Raw genomic sequence first — 24,919 nt, 5'->3', positions numbered from 1 at the left:
TATATGTAAAATATAAATATCTAAATAAGTATGTAAATAAATTACTATAATTATATAAATGTGCAACTGAGGCAAAATATATTTCCCACTTATTTTTCTCTGGAAATCCTGATTTAATGTTTTTCTAAAAGGATAGCTGATTAAATGTAAACATCTCATTAATGTACTTCTTTGAACTAAAACAAGGAGAATAATGTGTAGTTGCCATTATTTATAAGTTATTATTTGTTATTTCACTGGTTTTTACATTTCTAGTCTGTCACTCCGCTCCTACCCATATCGTTTGGAATCATTCAAAAAATTCCCGTGTCCTTAATTCCTCTAGATCATTCCCAAAATGTAATGGAATCAAAGTTAGACCAAGATGCATTGCTCATCTAAAAAAATTTTAAAAAGAAAGTGACGAAAAATCTGCCTGTAGTTTTGAAGTTGCAAACAAACAGATAAACAAGGGCAAAAACATAACCTATTTAGTTGGGATAATAACCTTTGGATTGACTATAAAAACCCAGAGTTGATTTGGTTTAAGTTGAGATTGTGTTCAGTTGTCAATGCTTATGGTTTTCAGCTTTGTACATTCCAAGCAGCTGTAGTTTATCTAATTTTATTAAAACACTATTTCTGCAGCAAATAGGAAAATATCATAAAAATTTGTCATGATTTTCATCGTTTTATCAACTACCTGAAGGAATAACAGGAATCAGAAAACTGGATGCAAAATATTCCATTATGAGGAGACTATAAATGGAAGTGGCTGATAGTAGATGTTAGAGCCTTTTTAGGGGGGGGTGATTTTCAACATAACAGGACTGAGACAATGTTTTTTAATAAGCTCACTGCCTTTCCTTTCTCTCCGTTGTGTTTGACTCTCTGAAGGTCTCAGAGAAAAATGTGTTGACTCATTGGTGTTTGAGACGCTGATTCCGAAACCCATGATGCTGCACTACATCAGCCTGCTGATGAAACACCGACGTCTGATTCTGTCTGGGCCCAGTGGGACAGGAAAGACATATCTCGCCCAGCATCTGGCCCATTACCTCCTTCAGCATAGCCGGATTGACTCATCTGAGGGTGACCATGAGCCGAGTGTCCTGGGTCGCAGCGCTGCGGTTACCTTCAATATGCACCGTCAGTCGCAGAAGGTAAACTATGAGCTGGTATTTTTTTTTGTTTTGCTATTCATCTTTTCTTTTCTTTTAGAGGAAATTAAAAAAAAACGTTGTTACTTCTGCAGAGTGTTAGATTAACCTTCTTTCTTGTTTGCAGGATTTGCAGCTGTATCTGGCAAATCTAGCAAATCAGATAGACAGAGAAAATGGAGGAGAGCTGCCATTGGTTGTTATCATAGATGATATCAGTGATTCAGCTGCGATCACTGAGCTTGTTAACGGAGCTCTCACCTGCAAGTATCACAAATGGTGGGTCTTTCAGTTGCTTCAGGTTTTCACCCGAGTTGTTTCAAGGCAGCTAAACAGACGTTCCCCTTTTGGTGTTTCAGTCCTTACATCATTGGCACAAGCAACCAGCCAGTAAAGATGACATCTAACCATGGGCTGCACCTCAGTTTCAGGTCAGCTTAGAGTCTGATAAAGTTCACAATGTTTACTATAAATTCTTACATTTATAAGCATAAATAAACAGCTAATAGAGAGTGAAAGAAACATTTTTGGCTTCTGGCAACAGGATGGTGATGTTCTCCAACAACGTGGAGCCAGCAAACGGCTTCCTGCTGCGGTACCTGCACCGTAAAGCCATGGAGGCCTACCAGAAGGGGGAGCAGGACTCAACACGCCACCAAGCTCTCCTACGTGTTCTTGACTGGATCCCTCAACTCTGGTACCACCTGCACACCTTCCTGGAGAAACACAGCACGTCGGATTTCCTCATAGGTGAGATGCAGAGAACACAGGGTCATTTCAGGCTGTGGCTCCCTACTTGGGTTCCCCCAAAGATCACACAGAGACAAACTGACAAGATTTTTTTTTTTTTTTTTTTTTCATCATTTGGATGGATCATTCACATGGACCCATGTTTTGGGAGTTTAAAAACACTAACTTTGCACCATTTCATTAACGAGACATGTCTGGTAAATTCCACAGTACAGATGATTCATCCTAAAGGTTTGGTTTTATCAAAGGAAAGTAGTCAGCCAGTACGCATAATTTATGATGAGAAGCTAGCTAATGAAAGCATTGTTTCAGGATGGGGCAAAGATTTTTTATTGTAATATGAAGGGGATCTTTAGGTTGGGAACCACCGATTTAGAGGAGAGGAGTTCAAGACAAAACAGCTGTTAACAGACTGGGTTGCTTCCCTCAGGTCCCTGCTTCTTCCTGTCGTGCCCAGTTTCCATCTCAGAGTTCAGACAGTGGTTTATTGACCTGTGGAACCACTCCATCATACCATATCTACAGGAGGGAGCCAAAGATGGGATCAAGGTGAGAAAAAGTACCCCCAAAGGGAGACAGCGAAGAAACTCCTAACATTAATGTCACAATTCTACAGCGTCTCTCTGTTTGCTCTTTCAGGTGCACGGTCATAAGGCAGTGTGGGAGGATCCAGTGGAGTGGGTGAGAGGTACCCTCCCCTGGCCCAATGCACAGCAGGACCAATCCAGGCTGTTTCACCTACCTCCTCCTAGCATAGGTCCACCAACTGACGAGAAGAAACCCCCCAAAGATACACCTCCGCCCAGCACACTGGAGTCAGACCCTCTGGTGAGTGTGTGTAAGAAAAGAAAGTGTGTTCAGAGTGCAGAAAACCAGTGCAAAAAGTCACCGTAAAAACATTAGCAGGTGCTGATTACACAACGACACCGAGCAGAAAGGCTGATCTTACTGAAGCTCTGCAGACGTTAAACTCGTCTGTTGGTAAAAAAATAAGAGTTATCTGTTGTTATATCTGTTATACATCTGGGTTTTTTTTTTTTATTAGCATATTTTTAATGTGGCTTAGTGGGAGCAGGAAATGATCAGTGGGAACTTCTAAAGTCAAGTGTGAAGGTGGTTTCACATTTTTAGTTTCCTGTAGGGAGAGGAGTTTTGATTTCACATGCTTTACAGTTCTCCTCTAATTCACCTCCTATCTCACACACACAAACACACTATTTTACAAGTCTGTTTCATGCTTTACAATTCTGAGACAGTGTTGGAAAGCTACAACTGGTTAACCAGTGCTTAAAGTTCCCACTTTGGGAAATGAATGTGATATGCTCATCTGCAGGCTTACTCAATTAGCCTCTTTGCCTCCTGCTTCCCAGATGGCCATGCTGCTGAAACTGCAGGAGTCCGCCAACTACATCGAGTCTCCAGAGAGGGAAGGCTGTCTGGATCCTACTTTACAGGCTACACTCTGAGCTGCCTGCACATAAAGCCTAGAAACTATAGACTCCACATCATGGCAGACATGAGTGTAGTCCCAGTGTGAATTTAAAAGACTCTGCAATTAACTTTATTGTGTGCTCAGTGAGCAGTTCTAAAACAAAATGTAAAGAGAGTGATTATGGACAAGACGGATTTCATAGGAAGATGTGATGACCATTTCAAGGAAGGGAGAAATGGACTTGTCCTTCCTCTTGCCTAAGCTCATCCCAGATGGGTTGTTGTTGAATTTGCAAGTGCATGGTGACCAGAAGAGTATGATGCAAAATATTACCTATAATCATGTTGATCCAGACATATTTGTTCCCTTTTGTTTTTGTTGAACCGCTACAAACTTCATAACTACTGGTGCTCACTGGTTTTCTTTGAAGAAGCACATTTCTTTTTTAGAGGATTGCCAACTTGTGTCCAACTCCCCCATAAATGGGACCACCATCCACTACAGCAAAAATGCACTTTATTTTTTACTGGTGATAATTGGGCTTTAGAGGGCTGTGTCAGTGATTGTGGTTCAAATGGGGGTCTATTATTTTGGCCAACGTATGCAGTTCATGAGTAAATCCTGTAGATGGCAGTATTTACTAACATCTGCTTCAGTGCTCTGGTGTGTCTGTCTTTTCAAAGGTGCTCAGTGGATTACCATACACCTCTACAAAAACAAAGTTATAAACATGGCCTTGAATGTTTTCTTCTTTTCATCTCAGCCATTTAGTTGTTTGTCATGAGTCCAATAACTGACCTGTGAAGGCGGAAGAGGAACATGCATGTACGAGTAATGAATCAGGTTGAGGGTGAAAAGGAAGAATTGAAATGCAACAGATAAGACTTAAGAATGCTTGTTGATCAAGTCTCCCATTACTGACTATGCTTGCATACAGTGTATTCTGTATTTAAAACACAAAACTTGTAAAAGCTGAAGATAAAGTCTTGATTTTGTAGGATTTTGTACTAAGTCATCTCCAGTAATCGCTTCACCTTCTTTATGAACACAGAACATGAGAAAGAGGCGTTAACAGGAAAAAAAGCGCTGTGGTTGTCACTGCTGGATCGTTTTTCATACATCATCCCACAAGGGGAAGTAGAAAACATTAAACAACTAAAAAAAAAAAAAAAAAAAAAAAAAAAGACTGTACAAGAAACTCTTCTCTTCCTCTTTGCATTTCCTCAAACTCCTGTGTTCATGTTACTTTTAATCAAATTGGGGACGTTTCCTTTGCACACATTTTAATTTATAAAAATGGTTGAATCAAAATTCAAGTGACTTCCTCCTTTTCCTTTTCTTTGTTGATTTTGCTTTAAGATTAGCTAGAAAGTACGAAAGTACAGTATTTATTGCTCACATTGTGACTGTTATGTGATAAAGAAAGAAAAGTCTGTAAGAGGAGGACGCTGCTGGTTTAAGAGAACTCTGTGCCCTCCATCCTTAAGTACCTCAGACTTCCATGTTCTGTCCAGATGATTCTTATCTTCCCCTTGAAGATGCTGGTGTAAAGTAGAGACATGATGCCTAAGTAAATCTGTGCCTGAAACACAATTTGGCCTAAAGCTGCCGTTGGGCTGCTTGGATCTCGCACACGGAGGCCTCAAATGGGAGGAAACGTGAGCGCTTCCCCCCCCTACCAACTCTCATGTCACTTTAATGTTGTCACCTCGATGGCCATATTTTGGTGTAGAGTGGGTTATCGATTTGGACCTTTGCTGGCAGATAAGCTGTGTGACAGGTTAGCTCTGCAGTGAATGAGATTGTGTATCGTGACTGGGTTGCTTGTGTACAATTAGACTCAATTTTAAACTTGAGTGTGAAAGGCTTGACATTTTCAAGGAATTGCCTAAGTGCGTCAAGAAGTGTTAGAACAGATTTCAGCCTTGAGATATAACGCCAATGCGTGGATCCCTGGTTTGTTCCAGATATTTTCTGTCATTGGACCTACCACACTTAAACTTTATCATGGAAGAGCTTTTTAATAACTAGATAGCTTCCTGTTTTTATGAACAGAAATTGGTTTTGTTTTCCTTTCTTTTTTTTTGTTCTTTTTTTCTTATGCAAATATTTGTAAAGGTTTCTTTCTCTTTTGTACATGATATCAGTATTGTAAACACTGTAAATATTCACTGCATCTGCGACAACAATCACTAAAGCTGAGAGATCTAAGAGAAGCCTAGGCCCTGTATGCAGAAACGAATAGTCTTCCTCCAACAGGAAGGAGCACTTGGCTTAAATGTGGGCTTTATGGATGTATGGCATGTGTCTGTAACTACATCAAATCCCATATGTCTAACATTGAGCAATGGACATAATAAAGTCATCCATTCCTTCACACCCATACCTGTCAGAGTTGTTGTTATCCTTTTTGTCCACTGGAGAGCGCTACACTTTTTGTTATAAAGGTTTTTTAATCATCAATTTGTTTCCACTTCAGACACTTAAAAAGCAAGATTAGCACGTCCGATAAGAGGTGCAGCAGTCCTCTATGTTTACTTTTTGTCAGTGTTTGGCACTTGTTAATCTGTTCATTTTAAATTTACAGTGAAGTATCACCGAGTGCTGACTCCTCAGGCTATTTAGAAATCTGAGGTATTATTTGAATGGGGGGGGGGAAGAAAAGCTATTATAATTTATTGATTTAGTTAAGAGTGTATAAAATGGAGATCTGCCAACAGGGTTTCTCCATCTGTGATAAAGTTTTGCATCAATGACATGCCTCCTTTAGGAAACACTGCAAAACTATAAAGAAATACAAAAGTCAACACATAAAAATAACAGCATGTGGTATCATTTAACCCATGAAATTCCCTTAAAGGTCAATAACAGTAGATTACAATCAGTAAAACTACAATACAAATGTCAGAAAACAACTAATATTAATATCACAGCTGTAGCAGAAACTCCATACCCAATCCCAAATGTTTCCAATGGTAGGGGATTGCTGTTGTGGTGCTTCAAGAAATATTTGGCCATAGGATGTTTAAATTTACCTGCAACAGTGGCATGTTTATGTTGTGTTAATCTATTTTAAAGATATCTGTTAGAAGAAAAAAAAACTTTACAATTCTAGCATGTAGATGACAAATGAAGTTTTACAATTAATAAAATCATCAATGGTGTGCTTCTCTCAATGAATGAAATCTGTAAATATTTGAACTACGTCAGTACTTTGATCACAGTGATGACATTTGTAGAATCTTGTTGAATTTGATGACAAACCATGTATGTTGGTCAAGGATGAAGATATATTTTTCTTTAGTTTGTTTTTACTCCGTTACTGTAAGTTTGTTGTTGTTTTTAAATGATGAACTCATTTGAATGAAGTTAAAAGGTGCTGATGTGACTGATATGGGTGGGCGGATCTGTGGATGGGTGGAGCTTCCAACCAGCCTCCATCATTGCTGGTATATATAAATATATTCCCTAAGGCTCCTCTCCCAGGGATCCAAGTCCAGAACTCTGTCCATCTGTGATCGAGATGCCAGGCAAACCTGCGCCCATCAAGAAATCTCCAGCTAAGAAGGCTGTAGATAAGGCGCCTGAAGCGGATGCTCCACCCGCAGAAGCTCCACCTGCAGAAGCTCCACCTGCAGAAGCTGCTGCCCCCGAGGCTCCAGCAGAAGCCGCTCCTCCGGCCGAGGGGGGAGCGGCTCCCGCGGCCCCGGCTGAGGAGCCCCCAGCGGCTGAGGGAAGCGCGCCAGGTAGCAGAACATACCGTGAAAATGACCTACTGCAGTTCGGATCTTTACTTTGCAAGTTCAAGATGAATGCTTTGTTTAGAGAGATGACGACTCATATCATGGTCATTTTGAAAGGTTTAACGCCAGAAACGCCAGCAGGTTACAATGTTCCGCAGGAATTCCGTTAGACTTCATCTTTTAAAATGATAAAGATTGAGCTGTAAATCCAAAATTACTTTTAAAGACTGGGCATCCCTATATGTGCCCACAGTTGAAAACTGACTGCTTTACACGTGCTTCTTACGTGTAAAAGTGACATAAGATTGGGTGGATATATTTTTGATGCTGCTGATTTGTGGCTTTGCAGATTGGGAAAACATTGAAACTATGTCAAGCTTTCAATAACTTGAAAGTCATTCCAACTTTTAGTAATTTCTGGAACTGTTCCAGCTCTAAAATAGCTTATGACATTGTCATTTATGACTGGTTTCTGCTGTCGCCTGAATAAGCCCCTATTCAGGTCCCTGCACCCTGCAGAAAACTAGTAAAGCATGGGGGCACAAACTCCAAAAGACTTCCATACATATTAAATTGCAGGACCCTGCAGGACTCACCACTGATGTCTACGTCACCATCCAGGTCTCTTACGCTGTGTGTTCATTTTTTCAGGGAGTTGAAATACTTCCTTATTTCTGTCATGCAGACATTCTTTTCTCCACATCTTGGTGATGATGTACATCACTGGGCAACAGCAGAATGGCTCATACTCTTTTTTTTTTTTTTTTTTTGCCTGCTAACCTTGACATGCAATCTCAAACGTCAGCAAATCTCACAGGGGAAGCAGCAGGTTCAACAACTCCATCAGAGGGTAAACACACTGCATGCAGTCTAGCCACACAAGCTATACTGCAAGATGTGTGCTTGTGGCCTGCTGTGGACCACACATGCTGTTTGTATTTCCTGGGTTTGTATTTGTTAACCTTTAAACATTAACTGCATGTTTTATTTATTTATTTTTTTATTTCTGTCCATTTATCTATTCCTCCGAGTTTCTGGTTATGCACATAAAATGATCTTTTTCTGACAGCAACTGTCGTCTGATATCCATTTGTGGTGATACCTGATGATACATCCAGCTTTTCTTTCTTCTCTCTGTTCTGCTGCTGTGCTTTTGCGAATCCAAGTTCATCAAATTTCCAAAAACGTATTGATTACCTGCATGAATCTTGTCTTAATGTACATGTCACTAATTGGCTGTCCTGATGGCATTTTAACTCCAGCTGCTGTTGCTGAAGATGATGCCGCTGCTCCTGCTGCAGATGCTCCAGTAGATGGTAAACATAAACCACAACATGCATCCACATTAATACACACACTACACTTTGATCTGCAAATGGTGCATATTGCCTTATTCAAAATCTTTTTTGAACAAGTGCAACCCGAAACGTGTAGATGGTTGTGAAGACTGTTGCAGATTCTTTGCAATATTTGAACCTCTTGGGGCCAAAGCACATGAAATCCAGAAGATATTGCAACATCATATGCAGAGATGCAACTTAAAATAAAATGTGATCTGCATTAACCTCCTGCTTGTTGGGTGACAGCTGCTCCTGCAGAAGCTGCTGTAGTTGAGGAGCCACCCAAGGCACCCACGCCTCCGCCTCCTGCAGGTAACCCCACCAGCCGCGGCCAGCTCGGTACTGCTCTGTGCATCCAATCATAGTGAATGAGAAATAACAATTAGCTGAACTTATGTCCTCTAAAAAAATGCATTTTGTCCACAACTGATTGTCAAAGAAAACCATCAAATAGAACATTTCAAGGAAACTTTAATGAACAAAATAAAACAAACATGTCATTTGCAGCACTATATGTGATCATGCTGTCAGAATGGGAAACTATTCAGTCATGCATCTATCTTCAATTCATCTCCGTCCCTTGAAATCTCTTCACCGCTTACAGTCCCCACAAGTGCACCTCTCGAAGTGTCTGTGGACGACGTGAATGACTCCAGTCTCACCATTAAATGGAAAACTCCAGAGACCATCGGAGACTCTGGCTTGGATGGATATACTGTCGAGTACTGCAAGGATGGAAGTAAGTGTGCACAGAAGTGTGTATGTGTGTGAGATACTGCACCTGTCCTCACAGTGTCAGAGGGCAGATAGCTGGATCCAGACCGTATACGGCAGGCATCAGCTCACCGGCTGTCGCTCTATCCCCTCACACCGCTTTTAGAAGTGCTCATTTACTCAGATGACAGCGTGCCTTCTAGGATTTCATCATGGTAGTCTTCAGTGTACTTCTTATAGGCAGGTTGTTTGTAAACTTGTGAGTCAACAGGTGATAAAACACTTAACATATCCTTGCATGCTTAACGGTTTGGAAATTTAAATAAGAAGGTGATCATTCTCCCCTTTTACAAGACGTCATGAGATATATATGTAATTAAAGATAAATTTTCCCCAAACGCCTTTCATCTGGGATTTCCTTACAGCAACAGACTGGGTTGTAGCGAATAAGGAGCTGACTGCATCTAACTGCTACTGCATCAAGGACCTGACAACCGGCGACCTGCTGCATGTGCGGGTGGTGGCTGTAAACCCCGGGGGTCGCAGTGAACCCGGAACACTTGCTGAGGCTGTGCCGATCCGTGAGATTGTTGGTGAGTGGCAGCCAAAAGGCAGGACATTGCAGCTTCCAGATCAGGGGTGCCAAAGTCCAATCCTTGAGATCTACCAGCCTGCAACTTTTAGATGCAACATTTCTCCAACAGACCTGAATCAAATGGCTGAATTTCCTCTTTACTCATGTCATCCAGCTTTACAGATGAGCCATTCATTTGATTCTGCTGTGTTGGAGAAGTGATGCATCTAAAAGTTGCAGGATGGTCGATATCGAGGACCGAACTTCAGCACCGCTGCTCTATATAAAAGCCATCTCCAAACGTATTTTAATTTCATAAAATGCTTATCAAAAGTTGCACAACCAATCCCAATGCCGTTATTCACACTGGATAAGGAACTGCAGCTCTCTTGATGCAACGAGAATTTCTTTTTTAGTAGAGCTGTAAATAAGTACAAGTGTGCAAAATGTCCTGTGCAAAATCTCTGCAGTTCAGAATTTCACCGGTGATAAGCCAACTTTAAAATGTCTGTCAAGAGCTCTCTGATAGTCGTAACTTATGACCTATCCTTAAAATACTCATGCTGCAATCAGGGAGGAGGCGGTGGTATTAGCTGCCAGCCTCAGATGGACTCCACAGATGTTTGTACGTAAATCCTGCAGGTGCTGACAGCTGCTTTCATGAGCTGTAAATCATGCTTTCACTTGCATATCTTCAGACCTGACTGCAGTTTTCATCACAGATAAGATGGTTGAGTGCTCAGATTTATTTATTTATTTTTTTTTGGCATTGTTTTCTTCAATAAATTGAAGACAGAAGTCTGTGCATATTTGTCTCTACTGGGTAACAACCTAAAGTCTTAAACCGGAGCTTATACATTTTTTTTATTTAACAAAACAGAAGAGAGTGTGAAAAATTAAAGAACATCCTGCCATTGCTCCTTTAACAGCATGACAATTACATCTAATCTAGATGAATCAGAGAGCACAGACTAGCCAGCCATCTTTTTTTGCCAGCGATTGTGGACATTATTTTTAAGTAAGAAACTAACAGAAATATGATTCCTATCCCTCCATTGTAAAGTAAATAAAATAATAATTAATAATAGTTCAAAATAAATGAAAAAATACCTTTGCTGCACAATACATGACCTCTGTCTCGGCAGAGGTCAAACTGCACTGATCTGCAGTGGTCTATTTTGGAAGCGGCAGAACCTATCATTGGGGTAAAAGCTTCATCAAACTTGCTTGTTGCCATGGGAGATGCTCCACTTATGAATAGTCTGATGCTTGCGTCTTTAGGATGATTTAATGGCAGCCCCAGTCAGGCAAAAGAAACATTTGGATAGTGAGCCATCTGGCCGTCATGTAATTTATTGGCATTTAGTCTGTCACTTCAGCCTCACTGTCACTTTATTTATGGAACTGCCGCTCTAGCTGTCTTCTTGTTCCACACAGGTATGGCTTAATGACATCACAATACATGCCTGCTATATTAAACATATGCAACAGTTTTCAGCCGTCTTTGCTGGAGATGTTGGCATAAATGGGAGAGGTTTGCCAAACGTTTCACCTCGGAGGTTGCTGTATCGGGTCTAGGCCATCTTTGTATATTTGTCATGTTGCCAGGCCTGAAGCAGAATAATTGTGTGTATTGGTACCATTTGAGCTTTTGTTTTTTGGCCATAACTGTGATAAAGTGTAGGGTTGTAAAATACATTCAGTAACATTGTGGTCTCAGACTGTTTACTGCCCGGAAGCACATTACTTATTTTTCCTTTAAGAATTTCTGATGACCATTTTTGTAAAAATGTGTTTGATTGACTTGGATAGTTGTCATGGGAACACCCATGCAATCCTTTCTTGAAGTGGCTTTTTACCTCAATCCATATGTATCTCAGGAGATTCATTGTTTTTTTGGTTTTTTTTTGTTTGTTTTGCTTTCAACATCTTGAATAGTAGCTCACATAACTCACAAAATCATCAGTTTTGTCCTCATTTAGAGCAGAATGATGGCAAATAATAGCCGTGGTGACTGTTTTAGGCTCTTTTGTTTTTTTTCCTCTCTCTTTGTCTGTGGTTTTGTTTCTGGTTATAACATTTACACGCACTTCCGTCTTTAGTACAGCCACACCTCGCAGAGCTTACACCACCAACCTCTGATGAAACTTTGCAGTCTCATTTGCTCTGTATCACATTTCCTTTTTTTGCACCATTTTAAAACATGTGTTTCACATCTGCATGACAATTAAAGACAAACAGAATTTGTGTCACAAGTCACAAATTCTGTTTGTATTTGTTGTGTCTTTCTTTTTTTGGTTTGTTCTTTCGTTTTGCGATAAGAGTGATAGGGTGAGATGAGGCGTTGACCAGTCCTGATGTTTCACACTTATTTATTTTCAGGCATGTTGAGCTTTATATATCCGAATGTATGTCCTGGTTGCGGTTAAAAACTGCTGTGAACAAACACTAAACTTTGGTGAGAAATGCGGTCATGTAAACAAAACTGCTGGTCAGCTGAGAGGAGTGAAACTCTAACCTGATGGATGGATTCTGTGTGACTTGTTGCAGGCAAATTCAGCTGTGTGTCACTCACGTACAAACATCTGATGAAGACACACTGTCCTACATATGCCGAAAGCCCCCTGCAGAGACACTTAATCCAGAGACAAAGAGAGATTACATATTGTTTGTACAGAGACTTGCTGGCTTCTGGGTGCTGTGATGCTTGTGACACTACTGGGCATTGCGAGCACATTTCTTGATTAGCAGGGATTAGAATTTGAGCCAAATCTGGAGGCAGACCTGAGCTTCCTGGGAAATGATGGCTCCCGGAGCCGGATCTCAGCTTGTGCGACAATGATACGGTGACAAATGTAAGGACGGGAGGTGATGAGACACGTAGACTGTGAAATTGGGGCAGTGTGATAGCTAGATGAAGATGGACAGATGGGGTAATGGAGTGTGAGATAAGAGGACTTTTCAAGTGGACGAGGGGGAAGATGTGGTGGTGGGCAGCAGCTTGGAGGTTTTATGTATCGTCTAAGCTCAGGGAGCTTTTGAGACATTTGCTGCTTATGCAAAAACATGTCAAGGATGCTGTCTCTGATACTTAGCACCTGGCCTGAGCGAAATCAGCCAGCATAGCGGTTGCGTAGGTGCCGCACAAATCTCCCCCATGCTGCAATTTTATCCGTATGATTTTGTTCACAGCAGAACTTGTTTCAGCTGACTTTAGATGGGATGTACGACGTCACTGGTTGGTTGAAAGTGATGACATCTTTCTATTTCTTTGGACATGACATGAAGGGACAAGTGGAACGGTTCATCTAAGACTCACCAAATCTATTTTTAGTACCTGCTGCATTTAGGGTCTTACTATTTTGCCTCTCCTTGCCCAGAGACTGTAGTTTTTTTACAGACACTCAAAATATTTCTCTGTTTGTGTTGTCCTTTTTTTAGGTTATAAATTAGAATCATAGACAAACTACTTATATACCAAACTCCTTTGTAAATTATCGGCAATATTAATGCATTTCTCCAAATTTTCCCCAGACACAGTGTTTGTCTCAAAAACGTTTTTTGTCACTGCAATATCCATCTAGCAAATGTCCAAAGATATGAAATTTAGTATTTATATGAAGTAAAAACCAAATGATCACAGTTTGAGAGCTCAAATCAGAAAATATTAATCTGTTTTGTTTATTAGTTATTTACCTCTGTCCCTCTGGAGACAAGTAACAATTCATGATGTAATTGCGTGGTTGGATCTTGTTTGCCAGTTCGGTCATATTTTCATGCAAGCTTTACTAGCAGTGTGTGGTCTATTTAAGTCTTTTTGGTTGCTATTTTGATAAAAATCTGACCCCACTTAAAAGACTCATACAGAACATTTGCACAGCACATTTTAATGCACTTTTATAGCTGAAACAGCTCACTGAAGCTTGGATGATTTGGACCAAGACATGCAACAGTTCCATACATTAAAAAGATATAAGGACAAGGAGAATAAACAAGTTGAATCAACTTTTCAGACCGGCCCAAGATCCGATTGCCTCGCATCCTCAGATCCCGCTACATCAAGCAAGTTGGAGAGCAGATCAACCTGGTCATCCCATTCAATGTAAGGTAGTACGTAACCAGTCCTGTAAAAACTTAAACATGACTTGAGAGCTAAAGCTCGTGTTTTGTTCTTTTTTTTCTCCAAATCCACAGGGAAAGCCCAAACCCACAGTGTCCTGGCTGAAGGATGGCCAGCCTTTGGATACAAAGAGGGTCAACATCAGGAACAGTGACAGAGACAGCATCATGTTTGTCCGTAGCGCTCAGAGGGAGGACTCTGGTGTTTACGAGATGACTGTTAAAGTGGACAGCTTTGAAGACAAAGCCACCCTCACCCTTCAGATCGTGGGTGAGTCATGCATGGCATGGTTTATTTTGGATAGTGGAGCATGTAAACAGGTGTACACAAATAATAACCAAATAAACATGTCCAAATAAACATGTGGACGCAGCATGTTGACTGACTGACTTCAGACCTCTCAGATGAATCTTCTCGACTGTGTGACTTCTTCCAAAACCATTAAAGACTGCTCTAACAATGATGCTTTGTGACTCACACTGTTTTAGTCAGTCTTCAGCTGCTGCTGTTAAATGTGAGGTCAGATGTCAAAGACACGGTTGACATATGAACTTATTTGGTTTGGTGCTGGCACCTGTCACACTTTGAGGAACATTCTGCTCATGACTCAAATCTGAATGTGATGTGATGTGTGTTTCCTCAGAGCGTCCTGGTCCTCCTGCTAGTGTGAAGCTGGTGGACACTTGGGGCTTTAATGCTGCTCTGGAATGGACTCCTCCAAAGGATAATGGCAATTCAGACATTACTGGATACACGGTTCAGAAGGCCGACAGGAAGACTGGGGTATGACACGTTAAAAAGTGAAAGGTTTAGAAAAGGCTCAAAGGAAAACAGATTGTTAGCAAAGCAAGAACTTTGGGATCAGGAGGGAGCAAATAGTGTTTAAAAACATGATATCACATCCAGATGGAAACATCATTTTCCAGGCACACTGCAACAAACTAACCATTCTGTTTTGTTTCCGTCTGCAGGAATGGTTTACTGTCCTAGAGCACTACCATAGACTAACTGCCACCGTCTCAGACCTCATCATGGGCAATTCATACTCCTTTCGGGTGTTTGCTGAAAACCAAGTGGGCATCAGTGAGACAAGTGCTGTCACCAAGGAAGTGGCCACTATCCAGAAGACAGGTGAATCCCACGGCGCATGTATGCTTTAATCTCACACACCTTTTTGTTTCATATGGAAAAAAGCTTTAGCTGCAGGGTTGCAGTGGATGCAGTGATGAGCTGCAGTTAGTCTGAAAGACTGAACTGGAGACTTCAGGAGTGGAAATGACCTTGGCATTGCTTTAAACCTAAGTGGGTAACCCCCTTGGCCAGGTTTCAGCTATGACTGAGATGAATTTTAAGAGGCTGTGAAAACATTAGGGCCTCTGGCGGATGTCTTTGTGAGTGTGTATGTGTGTGTGTGCTGGCAAGAGTTTTTTTTATGTGCACATGCTGCCGACCCCTCAACAAATGTCACTGGTGATGAGAAGTCCTCTCCACGCTAACTGTAGGATACACACAAGTACACTCCACTGACTTAGTAAACTCTACATTGACTGATTGCAATGAGTTATTGTAAATACTATCCTTTCACCTTCTGGTAATTCTACGTGACCTGGTTTATTCAGTTTAAGCAAGTTTATTGAAACATTTTTTTAAAATAATTGCTGCAGATTTGCTTTGCCAGTGGATGCAAATGTAAATGTAAATGTGGATGTAGATGTAAAATAGTATATGTGTAAAAATGCCATAATTTAGAATCTTAAATCAAGCAACATGTAAACAAAACAGCTTGGTAAAAAAAAATATCAAGATACTACAAACAGAGAAATAATATAACCAGAGCTAAAATGTACCCTCAAACTCTCCTCAAGACAGCATCCAAAGCAACCCCTTCATCATCTTTCCAATTCCTTAGTCAAGCTTTGAACACTAGTTGAGTGTGATCTTTTATTGTTTATTATTTGGAACAGTTCCCTTCCATGTAGAAGAACCTGCTGAGTAAGGAAAGAAACGGTTCTATCGGTAACTATGACAAAAAACTGCTTTTGCAAAGCAAAACACAGTTTTCTTAATATAATACTTTTTTTCCTCTTCGTCTGATTTCACACATTTTTATTTGAAGCATTTATTTTATGAAAAGTCCAGGGTGTACCCTGCCTCTTGCCCAATGGTTGCTGGGATGGGCTCCAGCTTCCTGCAGCTCTGAATTGGATTAAGTGGTTAACACAGCCAGTGGATGGAACACAATGGATGGATGGATGGATGGATGGATGGAGGGATAGAAGATGAAATGTTTTCCTCTGAGGTAAATGGGATTATAACGTGAACTTTTATTGTGGAACTGAATCGTTTGTCATTTGAGTGCAAACAAAAACTTATGAAAACTGTGTAAACATAGATAACAGAGTATTTCTTTTAAAAAGAAGAAATCTACTTTCTCCCGTCTTTCGTTTTGCTAGAATCATGTGACCAAGAGCTTCTTTTATGTTAGCTAATGCCTGCTTCAGTAATAACATTATTAATTAATTACATTAGATTTATAACACTCCTGTGTCATGCTGCCATAGTGACTGCGCTCAAAAAAAAAATTGTGAAATTATCATTTAACAAACATTTTAGTCTCTTGTACCACAGTTGTGGGTGCTTCAAGTTGATTTTCAGTCCAGTGTTATTAGTTATTACTGTTATTTGAACAGTGCAGATATGTTGTATGATTTTACAAATCTAAACCTGTCTGCGTGTGAAAAAAAAAAACTACAGGTATTGTCTACAAGCCTCCTGAGTACCAGGAACGTGACTTCACCGAGGCCCCCAAGTTCACAACACCCCTCATTGACCGTGCAGCCACTGTAGGATACACCACCAAGCTGCTGTGCTCTGTTCGTGGATGTCCTAAGGTCAGTACGCCCGAATATTGAGGTTAATGGATAATCTTCTGTGAGGTTCCTCCTCGTATTGTATATGAATAAAAATTCTTTATGTATTCTTCTTTCTAATGGAGTATTGCAAGGTATCTTTAAGTTTCATATTTGGGTGCCTCCACACTCATGCAAAAAGGATTTTTTTTTTGTGGGTCACAACAGTAATAGTTTTCTCAAAACAAGAGATCTTATTAAATCATTTTACTGTGTTGCATGCTGCTTCAAATGAAACATTAATGTCCCAGCTGGAATTATCCACTGTAGATGCTGGGCAAGGCCCACACTGGTATGTTTGTGCAAAGTTTCAGCATGTCTCTCACTCTTCTTGGCGGTCGCTACTTTGGTTAAACTTATCTTTACAGTTGTCCAGCAGACTCAGACAGATTAGGTGGCAAGCCAGGGTGGAAATGCAGTTGATTTTTTGTCCCAGCTGTCCTTGGGGTGTCCCTAAGGATAGCAGTGATTGGACGCTCTACATATGTCAGTGTAAATGAGATCAATCAAAATGACTTGTACAGGATTCCTCACTATCCTTAAGATGTAGCCATGGGTTTGTTTTTTTAAAAAAAAAAAGAGATATTAATGAGTAAAGAATTGGAGAATTTGGAGATCAATAGTTCCAATACAGCTGAGATTCCCACCAGAAAGCATGGTGAGCTTTGTTCCCTTAAAAGTGTCATTTCTCTGCATGCGACGTACGTATGTTTGTGAAACTCTGCTCTTTGGAAGACCAAGTTATCTATTTTTGCTCTGACAAGAATATCTGTGTACTTTGACTTGTCGTGTCTGAATGGGCCTTTCCTTCTTGTCCCTTTGGATCAAACGTTTAGTAGCAGCTGTGTGAAAACGTATCCAATAATCAACTGTGGCATCATGGAAAGTAAGCAAGCAGCACTGCATTGTGGAGCAGAACTTCACACTGGATGTAAACTTATCCCGTCCAACTACCGTGGTAGACGTGTCCCGCAGTGTCACCTAACACACACTTTAGTTCTGTTATGCATCACTATAAACCATGTTACATCGTTTAATTTCAGATTCTTTTGTCGATGTTCTCCTGAAAAGCTGCTCTGTCCCTCTTGCTGTTATTATCTTCATCACTTTATGTAACAACAATAAATCTAAATGTCATATTAAGTGGGGTGTAAATGTTTAGCATGTGGTTATAGAGCTATTTCTTTTGCTGGCATGAACATCAGAGCCTGGTGAGAACTGTTGAGGAGGCCTAGCAGAAAGGCATGTACAGTAGTCTGATAAGCTGTCCTAGCAGCTCTGATAAAAAGCTGTCACACACAGATGAAGAGACTACATTAGGGGCTAACATAGGAACACAAAAAAAGGCAGCGATAAGAAGTTCATTTTGATGTATTGTCCTGTCTGCTTGGAGATGCTGCTGTATCATGGAGGCTCCTATTTTTGCCACCTGTCCAGTCTGTAGCATATCTTCATTATCAGTGTGAATGACAGTCTCAGTAACATCCACATTCATGAGAGGGGGAGGGGGAAGGGGTGAATGCATTGCTTCACTCTCTCTTGTTTAGCCACTTATTTCTGTTATTCAAATGAGATAAAGCTTAGAGCAGGGGGGGTCCAGCTCTGGTCCTCGAGGGCCACAATCCTGCAGGATTTCTATGTATCCCTGCTCCAACATACTTGACTCAAATTAATCAGTCATTGTGCAGAACTTCATTTGCTGTTGGACCAATTTAAAGCAAGTCAGGTTTGTTAAAACATGGCTTGAAGTAATTCCAATAGTTCTTTGGCTCAGGTGGCACTTTGAACAAAGGTCCTGACATGCTGATTATGTTTGGATCATCAGCATGTCAGGATATTGGTTCAGCATGTATAGTTTCTGCTATAGTGATCATATCAATTTAGTGCATTAGGATTCCAACATTTCCCAAGTGGTGTTTAATTATATTTGAACTGTTATCTGCTCAATTTCACTAGGCAGTGGACAAGATTTTGGTCTTTTTTTTTTTTTTTTTTTTTTTTGCTGTACGCTCGAACTTCATTTGTAGTCTGAAAAGTATTAACGTTTGAGTAGAATTTCATGTCCATCCAGGTCCTGAGTTGTGAGAAATATTTAGAAATTGAACATCACCTTCACAGGAGTAATCATCATTACTGCTTCATAGTAAGCATGTGCCCAGCACTGACAGAACTGAAATTCACAATGTGAAATTGCTGATGATAAATATCCCAAGCTAAACTGAAACCTACAACTGTATTTTAGTCTTGATGTAACACACGTTTTTATGTAGAAAGCCGCACAGTTGGTATAACGTCAATAAGAGCTGATAGAATTTCTTACATTTTATAAAGATTAAAACCAAGGAAAACCCAAGAAAACAGTTTAATAAATGCCCCCTGTCCTTTCCCCCCAGCCAAAGATCGAGTGGTTGAAGAACCAGATGGTCATTGGTGACGACCCTAAGTTTCGTCAGTTGTCCAATCAGGGCATTTGCTCCCTCGAGATCCGTAAGGCCTGTAGCTTTGATGGTGGTGTGTACACTTGCAGAGCCAAGAATGCCCAGGGAGAGGCCACTGTCTCCTGCAAACTGGAGGTGAAACGTATGTATCAGAAGACTACCAAAGAAATTTACAGGACTTGCCCACTCACAAGTGGGGAGAATTATTAATCAAGCATATATTTTTCTTCCAACAGAGACTGTCCTTCCAGAAGCTGACAAAGAGAAGGGCAAATGAACCGACATCCAAAGTTCAGCAGGTGAGGAGCAGAAATATATAATGTCATCAATAAACTTCACTAAATTAAAAAAATAAAACAAACAAACAAAAAAAGAAAAACAACAACAAAAAACGTTTTAGTATCTAAGTTATCATCAGATAATAAAATGAGAAATTTCATGATGGAACACTGAAATCTGGACATGTAAAGGAAATGAGAATAACAGATAATAGACTGAATCAATAAAAGTCATGTTTCAAAAGCAGTTTCTTGTTAGAAACAAGCTGGTAAAAAGATCATTATCCAACTGTCATCAATCTAAGGCTAATATCTTCTTGGTGTTTTGATTCCTGCAGCTAATGTGGAAAAATTGATAGTTTAATGGGACCTGAGACTGTGATAGAAAGCCAATAAGAGACATGTCCAACACATCTTAAATTTTACTTTTGAATAATTCAAAATCCTGCAACTGTTGTTTTAAAATCAAACAATTTATGTGCTGGGTTGAACCCCAAAAAGAGGGTTTATGCAGTATGTTGGGCATATGAAACATACACATTCAGGCGCACATCCACACTGGTGGCCAACAATGGTGCCGTGTCTCAATGCAAAGATTGTCAACATCTGTAGACATTTTTGGGTGGTAAAATTTATCTAAGTCACACATAAATACCAAATTTGATGTATTTACGGCTTTCATTTATGTATATATATCTGCACTATTAGCGACCATGTCAGGCAGTATAAGTGTTTTAAATGCACAACTGGTGTAACCCTTTAAGAGCCGCCAAGAGCATTACACAGTCATTTTTACTGTTGGTAAGAGAGACCCTATTAAAGACTTCTTAAAACACAAAGTAGGGTAAGAGGATGGCTAGAATGACAAAGAAAACATGTTGTAGCGGCATTTAAGCAAGTACTAAACCTGTCTGTTAAAGAGATGCTCTGGTTAGTTGGAGGCCGTAAAAGAGTTTAGGATTAAAGTATAACAAGATTTTGACTGGAGAGGGCATACCACTGATTCTTTGTACAGCCATGTAACACTATCACTTTGACCCACTGTACTGACAATTACATGAGATCAATTTTACATGGAAGGGCATCTATTTCTCGTCTCTGCTTAAGATCAGCTTTATAATTTGATAATATCGTCTCTAAACTTAGACCAGATAATAATGTGCAATAAATACCACTGTGGGTCATCTGAAAACACATGACAGATTTGTTTATTTGAAATGTCTTAGTTTAACATCTACGCATAGAAATCATGAAGTGTCAACGTATCTGTAGGATCATTTTTTTTATGAAATCAGTAGCTGTGATCCATGAACCAGACAACATGTAAACTCGGGTATTTTTCTCTGTAAAATTCTGTACATTATTTTGCAGAATTTGGGGACAAGTTGTTTAATTTAATCAGGTGTGTAAGTATAGGGAATAAACTAAAATCTGCAGGATAGTGGCCCTTGAGGACTAGATTTTAACAAGCCTGGTATATGCCGTCATGTGTGGTGTAATGTAATGAAGATATAGTGTTACTGTGAGACTTGAGCTCAGTCTCCATCTATACAAATGGAAAAGAGCCATATAGACAAACTCACCGAGTATTTTTTAAGATTTCATCATAAAACTCTTATAATGTTAGCCAGTGAAGCCTTTGCATTTTGGGGGGGTAAAATAAGGTTGATATAAAAGTTAGGAAAGAAACTGAAAATCGTGGAACAATACTATTATATTAATCCATTTTAAACACAAGAACTGAACTGGTATTAATGTGGCTTTAAAGAACTTCCCAGAGTTTCTCAGATGTCTGTGAAGACTTTCACACACCAAGCTGACAGTTGTCGGTGGGGGACATTTCAGCCAGAAAGGGGTTATTCTGATTTGCTGCTTGATATATGATGAATAAAAGCTCTATTTTAATAGAGCTTCAACTTTTTATTCATGTATGATGTTTTAAAAGATAAAATGTTTAATGCACAAAACAATTCATTTTAGAGATGGAATCAGGTTACTGGGCCTAAACACATGGAAAGACACCTAAGTGAGCTAACACTGTCTTAGATGACAAAAACTAGGTGTGTTTTTATATACATTTTGTTGTTCAATTTAGTGTTTGTTTGTTTTCTCTGAGATATGTTGACAGTTGAGTTTGCAAGTGGAAAATCTTGCTAATTTCATTTTGATCTCAAGTGTTGCTGATGAAGTCACGATTTTCTGTTTTCTTTTTTTTGACAATTAAACTGAATGCAGTCGCTGTGCTACATGCATGCTAAGTTGACCTTTGTTGCAGCGGAATGTGTTCGCCTACACTCGCCCGTAAATGAGGTTACATACCTTCCCAACCATCCCAAACAATCAAGGCTGGAGTGATCAGCCCTCAGTGCGTCCTGTGTTTGGATGCTTTCACACCTGTATTTACAGTTGTCCTCTTGTGCTCAGATTACCAAAAGAGAGGTTCCATTCCAAGCGTACACTGCCCAACAAATGACCCATTCATGCTAGTAAGTGTCAGGATGGTGTCCCTTAAGGCACAGCCATACATGGGAGGGCCCCCTCAAGGGGAAAATAAGGGATTAAGCAGGGAGCGCCTTTGGGTGGGAGGTAGGGGTGATGTCAGCAGAGCACTCCGCAGCTTCTAAATATGACTCCAGATGATCTGACAGACAGCCAAACTCTTCACATTACCATGAGTTGACAGGCCAGGTGGAGTGCTGTGAGAAGTGGGGAGAATTGGCTAAGAGGGCAGAAACCGAGCCAGATAATCCCTGATGGAAAGTACGTAAGGACTCTTGTGCACATACATGTTCAAGGCATTAAATCCACATACACTCTACCAGAACATTCCTGCTTGAAGTGATCATTAACGCCTCATGACCATATGTGACTCTCGTCTTTAATATCTCTCCATTAGGGCAGAAGATTTCAACCAGCAGAAGTCCAGGTCTTATGTTTTTAAGGTGAGTTCATGTTTGTATTTCCAGTTATGAGGAAATGAATAACTGTTTCCTCTTTTCAGGGGCAAAAATCACTTAATTTGGGATTGTAAAATGAGTTTTAATATTCTCTGAAGTGATAGAAACTTCTGTGCTTTTGTGCAGCTCCAGGAAATTATAAACAATTGTGTTTAATTTGTTTTTTTTTTCAGAGTGTAAGAGGAGGTGAAAGAAGAAGTTGTAGATGGCTGTGCAGCAATGTGTACATATCAAATAGAGCGACAAAAAAACTCACAAACGTCTCCATAATTTATCTCCACCCACACACTCCTTTTAGTATGCAAGGAAGGCCCACACCACACCCATCCCAGCTATCCCAGTATGCCAAATGTTGGATGTTATTTTAGTTAACCATATGAATGTAAGACTGTATACGCAAGACCACATTTAAAATATATTTTCTGCCTTTGTCCATTTGCTGTTTGTTGTAAAGTATAAACACTACTCCGTGTTTAGACAGTGAAGTCATGTACCTGCTATTGCAAAATGTATGTTTAATAAAAATTGTATTTTATCAAATCTTATGTGATATTTTTCCCCAATTTCAAGGCTAAATGAAGTACTAATTTTGAATTGTGATTTTATGCTAAAAAGAAACTATAAAAATAAATCTTCTCGTTTTAGAAAAATATTATGAAGTTGTTGAGACATTGAGACAGGTTTGAATTTATCTGCTGAAGTTTCAAGATACTCTTCAGCATATCTGCTCTCATCCTACTTGTTCTGCCAGAGATGTTTGATGGAATGCAGGAAAGTGGGATATTGTTTATTCCAATAAATGCTAAATACTTGAGAAGTGCTATGAGAAATGGTATGAAAAAATCACCTCAAGGATGAGTATGTACAGTTAGATACCACCAATGGATTTTATGTATTGTTATAAAAAGGGGTCAATAAGTAAACAACTTAACTAATTGACTTATATCACATAATACCGGGGGGTTTTGGTGAATATTTGCAATTTCAATTAAAAAATTACTCTGTGAATCTGAATTGAAGTGAAAAGGCAGAATATCTTGAAGTCCTGGTAAGTGTAGAAAACAAGGTTTGTGTGATCTCATCTGTCGTACGACGACATATCCACAAGGAAGAAAAGGACTATTTTTCAACCAAGGGGTGGTAGAAATTCACATTTTCATTTATTTTAACATTGATCACTTCACAACTGCCAAGTTTTCCCTGGACAGACCAACCAGCCTGGAAGGCAGCACCTCCTATATATATCATGAGGCACCACCCTCTCAGCCCAATAATCCAATCACCACACATGTCTGCAAAGAATCAATCAAGAAAATTAATCACAAAACATGATTTTGACAACAGCTCACTTTCCATAATTCAGTACACAAATTCATAATAAAAAAAAAAAAATCATTTTAACATTCATATGCTATTCAGTGTACATCTTTATACCCCTAATCACTCCCGATCAATTATTCAATGAAGAACAAGACCCGCCCATTCACACTCTGCAACAGCCCTAACTGTAAGCAGGCCCTGTCAATGAAGCACTGATTTTAGGCAGGCCCTGTCAATGAAGAAAAACTGTCTTAGGAAAGGAATGACTGACATTACTGAAAATACAAACATAAAAAGAAAATGTTTGGTAAACATAAGTATAAACAGAGGAAGCACTTCAAAACTTAAGGAAATAGTGCCTTCTAACATCACCAGCAGACAAAATTTTCATAGTAGGTATGTTTAGTGAAGGAGAGGAAAGCCTCATAATAAGTTATGCTGTTGTCATACATGTCCTTATCAGTAACAATTCCAGTTGCCTTATATACATCTAGATAGCATACTTCTGTTGTAAGCTGATGTAAAGCAAAACAAGGAGACAGCACAGGTAAAACAAACTGTCCAGGGGTTGTAGGGCCACAAGATTGTCCAGTAGATTGTGAAGTCTATTATTATAATGGGAAACCAGATCATATGTGCTGATTAAATATGAAGATTTGTAATACCATAACACAGAGAGGAAAATTACAAATTCTTTAAGTGAGATTTGAAATAAAACAGGATGGATTTGTTTTGAAGAAAAGTAAGTTGACATTAACAGAAATTGGTTTGCAGAGATGTGAAATCTGATGCAAAGCAGTGAAGAGGAGTTAAACCAGAGCAGCAAACAAGGTCGATCTGTGTTGTATGTGAGAAAGTCCATCTTATGCAGTAACCCAAAGCAAATGTTAGAGAAATGGTGACAGAAGAGCTGTTAGGAATAATAAAATCATCTGAGATTCTAATAGACATTGTGCAAGTTTATGTAATTAACAGATGAGACAGGCAGGTTTTATTGTTGGATGGACTTGGACAATAAACAGTGTCTAACATGGAAGGATCTGGTCCGCTGATTTGTTGTACTGTTGAACTGTAGGTGAGTGACAGGAAATATTCTCCACTGGTCATTCTCCACCCTCTTGGCCTGTGTCGCTTGATTGACAGATGTAAACAAACTCAGAAAGAGCAGCTTCACAGAGTTGCGTATTCATCTGGTCGCTGCCAAG

The 24,919-nt window shown here is 39.7% G+C and overlaps 2 protein-coding genes across 3 annotated transcripts in view; both read left to right on the top strand.

The window, feature by feature from the left end:
- Positions 1-3,496, top strand: part of nav1a (neuron navigator 1a) — a gene marked incomplete at its 5' end in the record, with an annotated part of 73,460 nt that extends 69,964 nt beyond the window's left edge. Inside the window, 7 exon segments of the mRNA XM_079238703.1 lie at positions 885-1,142; positions 1,267-1,418; positions 1,499-1,570; positions 1,684-1,889; positions 2,320-2,438; positions 2,529-2,717; positions 3,260-3,496. Of these exon segments, the coding sequence (XP_079094829.1) occupies positions 885-1,142; positions 1,267-1,418; positions 1,499-1,570; positions 1,684-1,889; positions 2,320-2,438; positions 2,529-2,717; positions 3,260-3,355 (1,092 nt within the window). The 3' untranslated portion in view covers positions 3,356-3,496.
- Positions 3,497-6,821: 3,325 nt separating this feature from the next.
- On the top strand, positions 6,822-22,926 carry mybpha (myosin binding protein Ha). 2 transcript variants are annotated; one of them, XM_079239250.1, is made up of 14 exons: positions 6,822-7,067; positions 8,327-8,380; positions 8,651-8,716; positions 9,009-9,143; positions 9,544-9,711; positions 13,706-13,794; positions 13,887-14,082; positions 14,456-14,595; positions 14,784-14,943; positions 16,567-16,703; positions 19,115-19,301; positions 19,396-19,458; positions 22,334-22,379; positions 22,568-22,926. In XM_079239250.1, exons 1-12 carry the CDS (start codon positions 6,845-6,847, stop codon positions 19,434-19,436), a joined length of 1,596 nt encoding a protein of 531 aa, XP_079095376.1. In that variant the 5' UTR covers positions 6,822-6,844; the 3' UTR covers positions 19,437-19,458; positions 22,334-22,379; positions 22,568-22,926. The 2 variants fall into 2 exon arrangements, with proteins under 2 accessions (XP_079095376.1, XP_079095377.1); XM_079239251.1 differs by lacking the exons at positions 8,327-8,380; positions 8,651-8,716.
- The last annotated feature ends 1,993 nt before the right edge of the window (positions 22,927-24,919 follow it).

Source organism: Telmatherina bonti, assembly GCF_933228915.1.
Source record: "Telmatherina bonti genome assembly, chromosome: 4".
Lineage (NCBI taxonomy): Eukaryota > Metazoa > Chordata > Actinopteri > Atheriniformes > Telmatherinidae > Telmatherina > Telmatherina bonti.
This window is presented reverse-complemented; position numbering and strand designations above follow the sequence as displayed.

Bases quoted from the DNA above. Each gene is read 5' to 3' on its own strand.
- mybpha (XM_079239250.1), top strand. From the start codon at position 6,845: ATGCCAGGCAAACCTGCGCCCATCAAGAAATCTCCAGCTAAGAAGGCT. The intron at 9,712-13,705 runs GTGAGTGGCAGC...TCAACTTTTCAG, and splicing joins GCCGATCCGTGAGATTGTTG to ACCGGCCCAAGATCCGATTG. The intron at 13,795-13,886 runs GTAAGGTAGTAC...CCAAATCCACAG, and splicing joins ACCTGGTCATCCCATTCAAT to GGAAAGCCCAAACCCACAGT.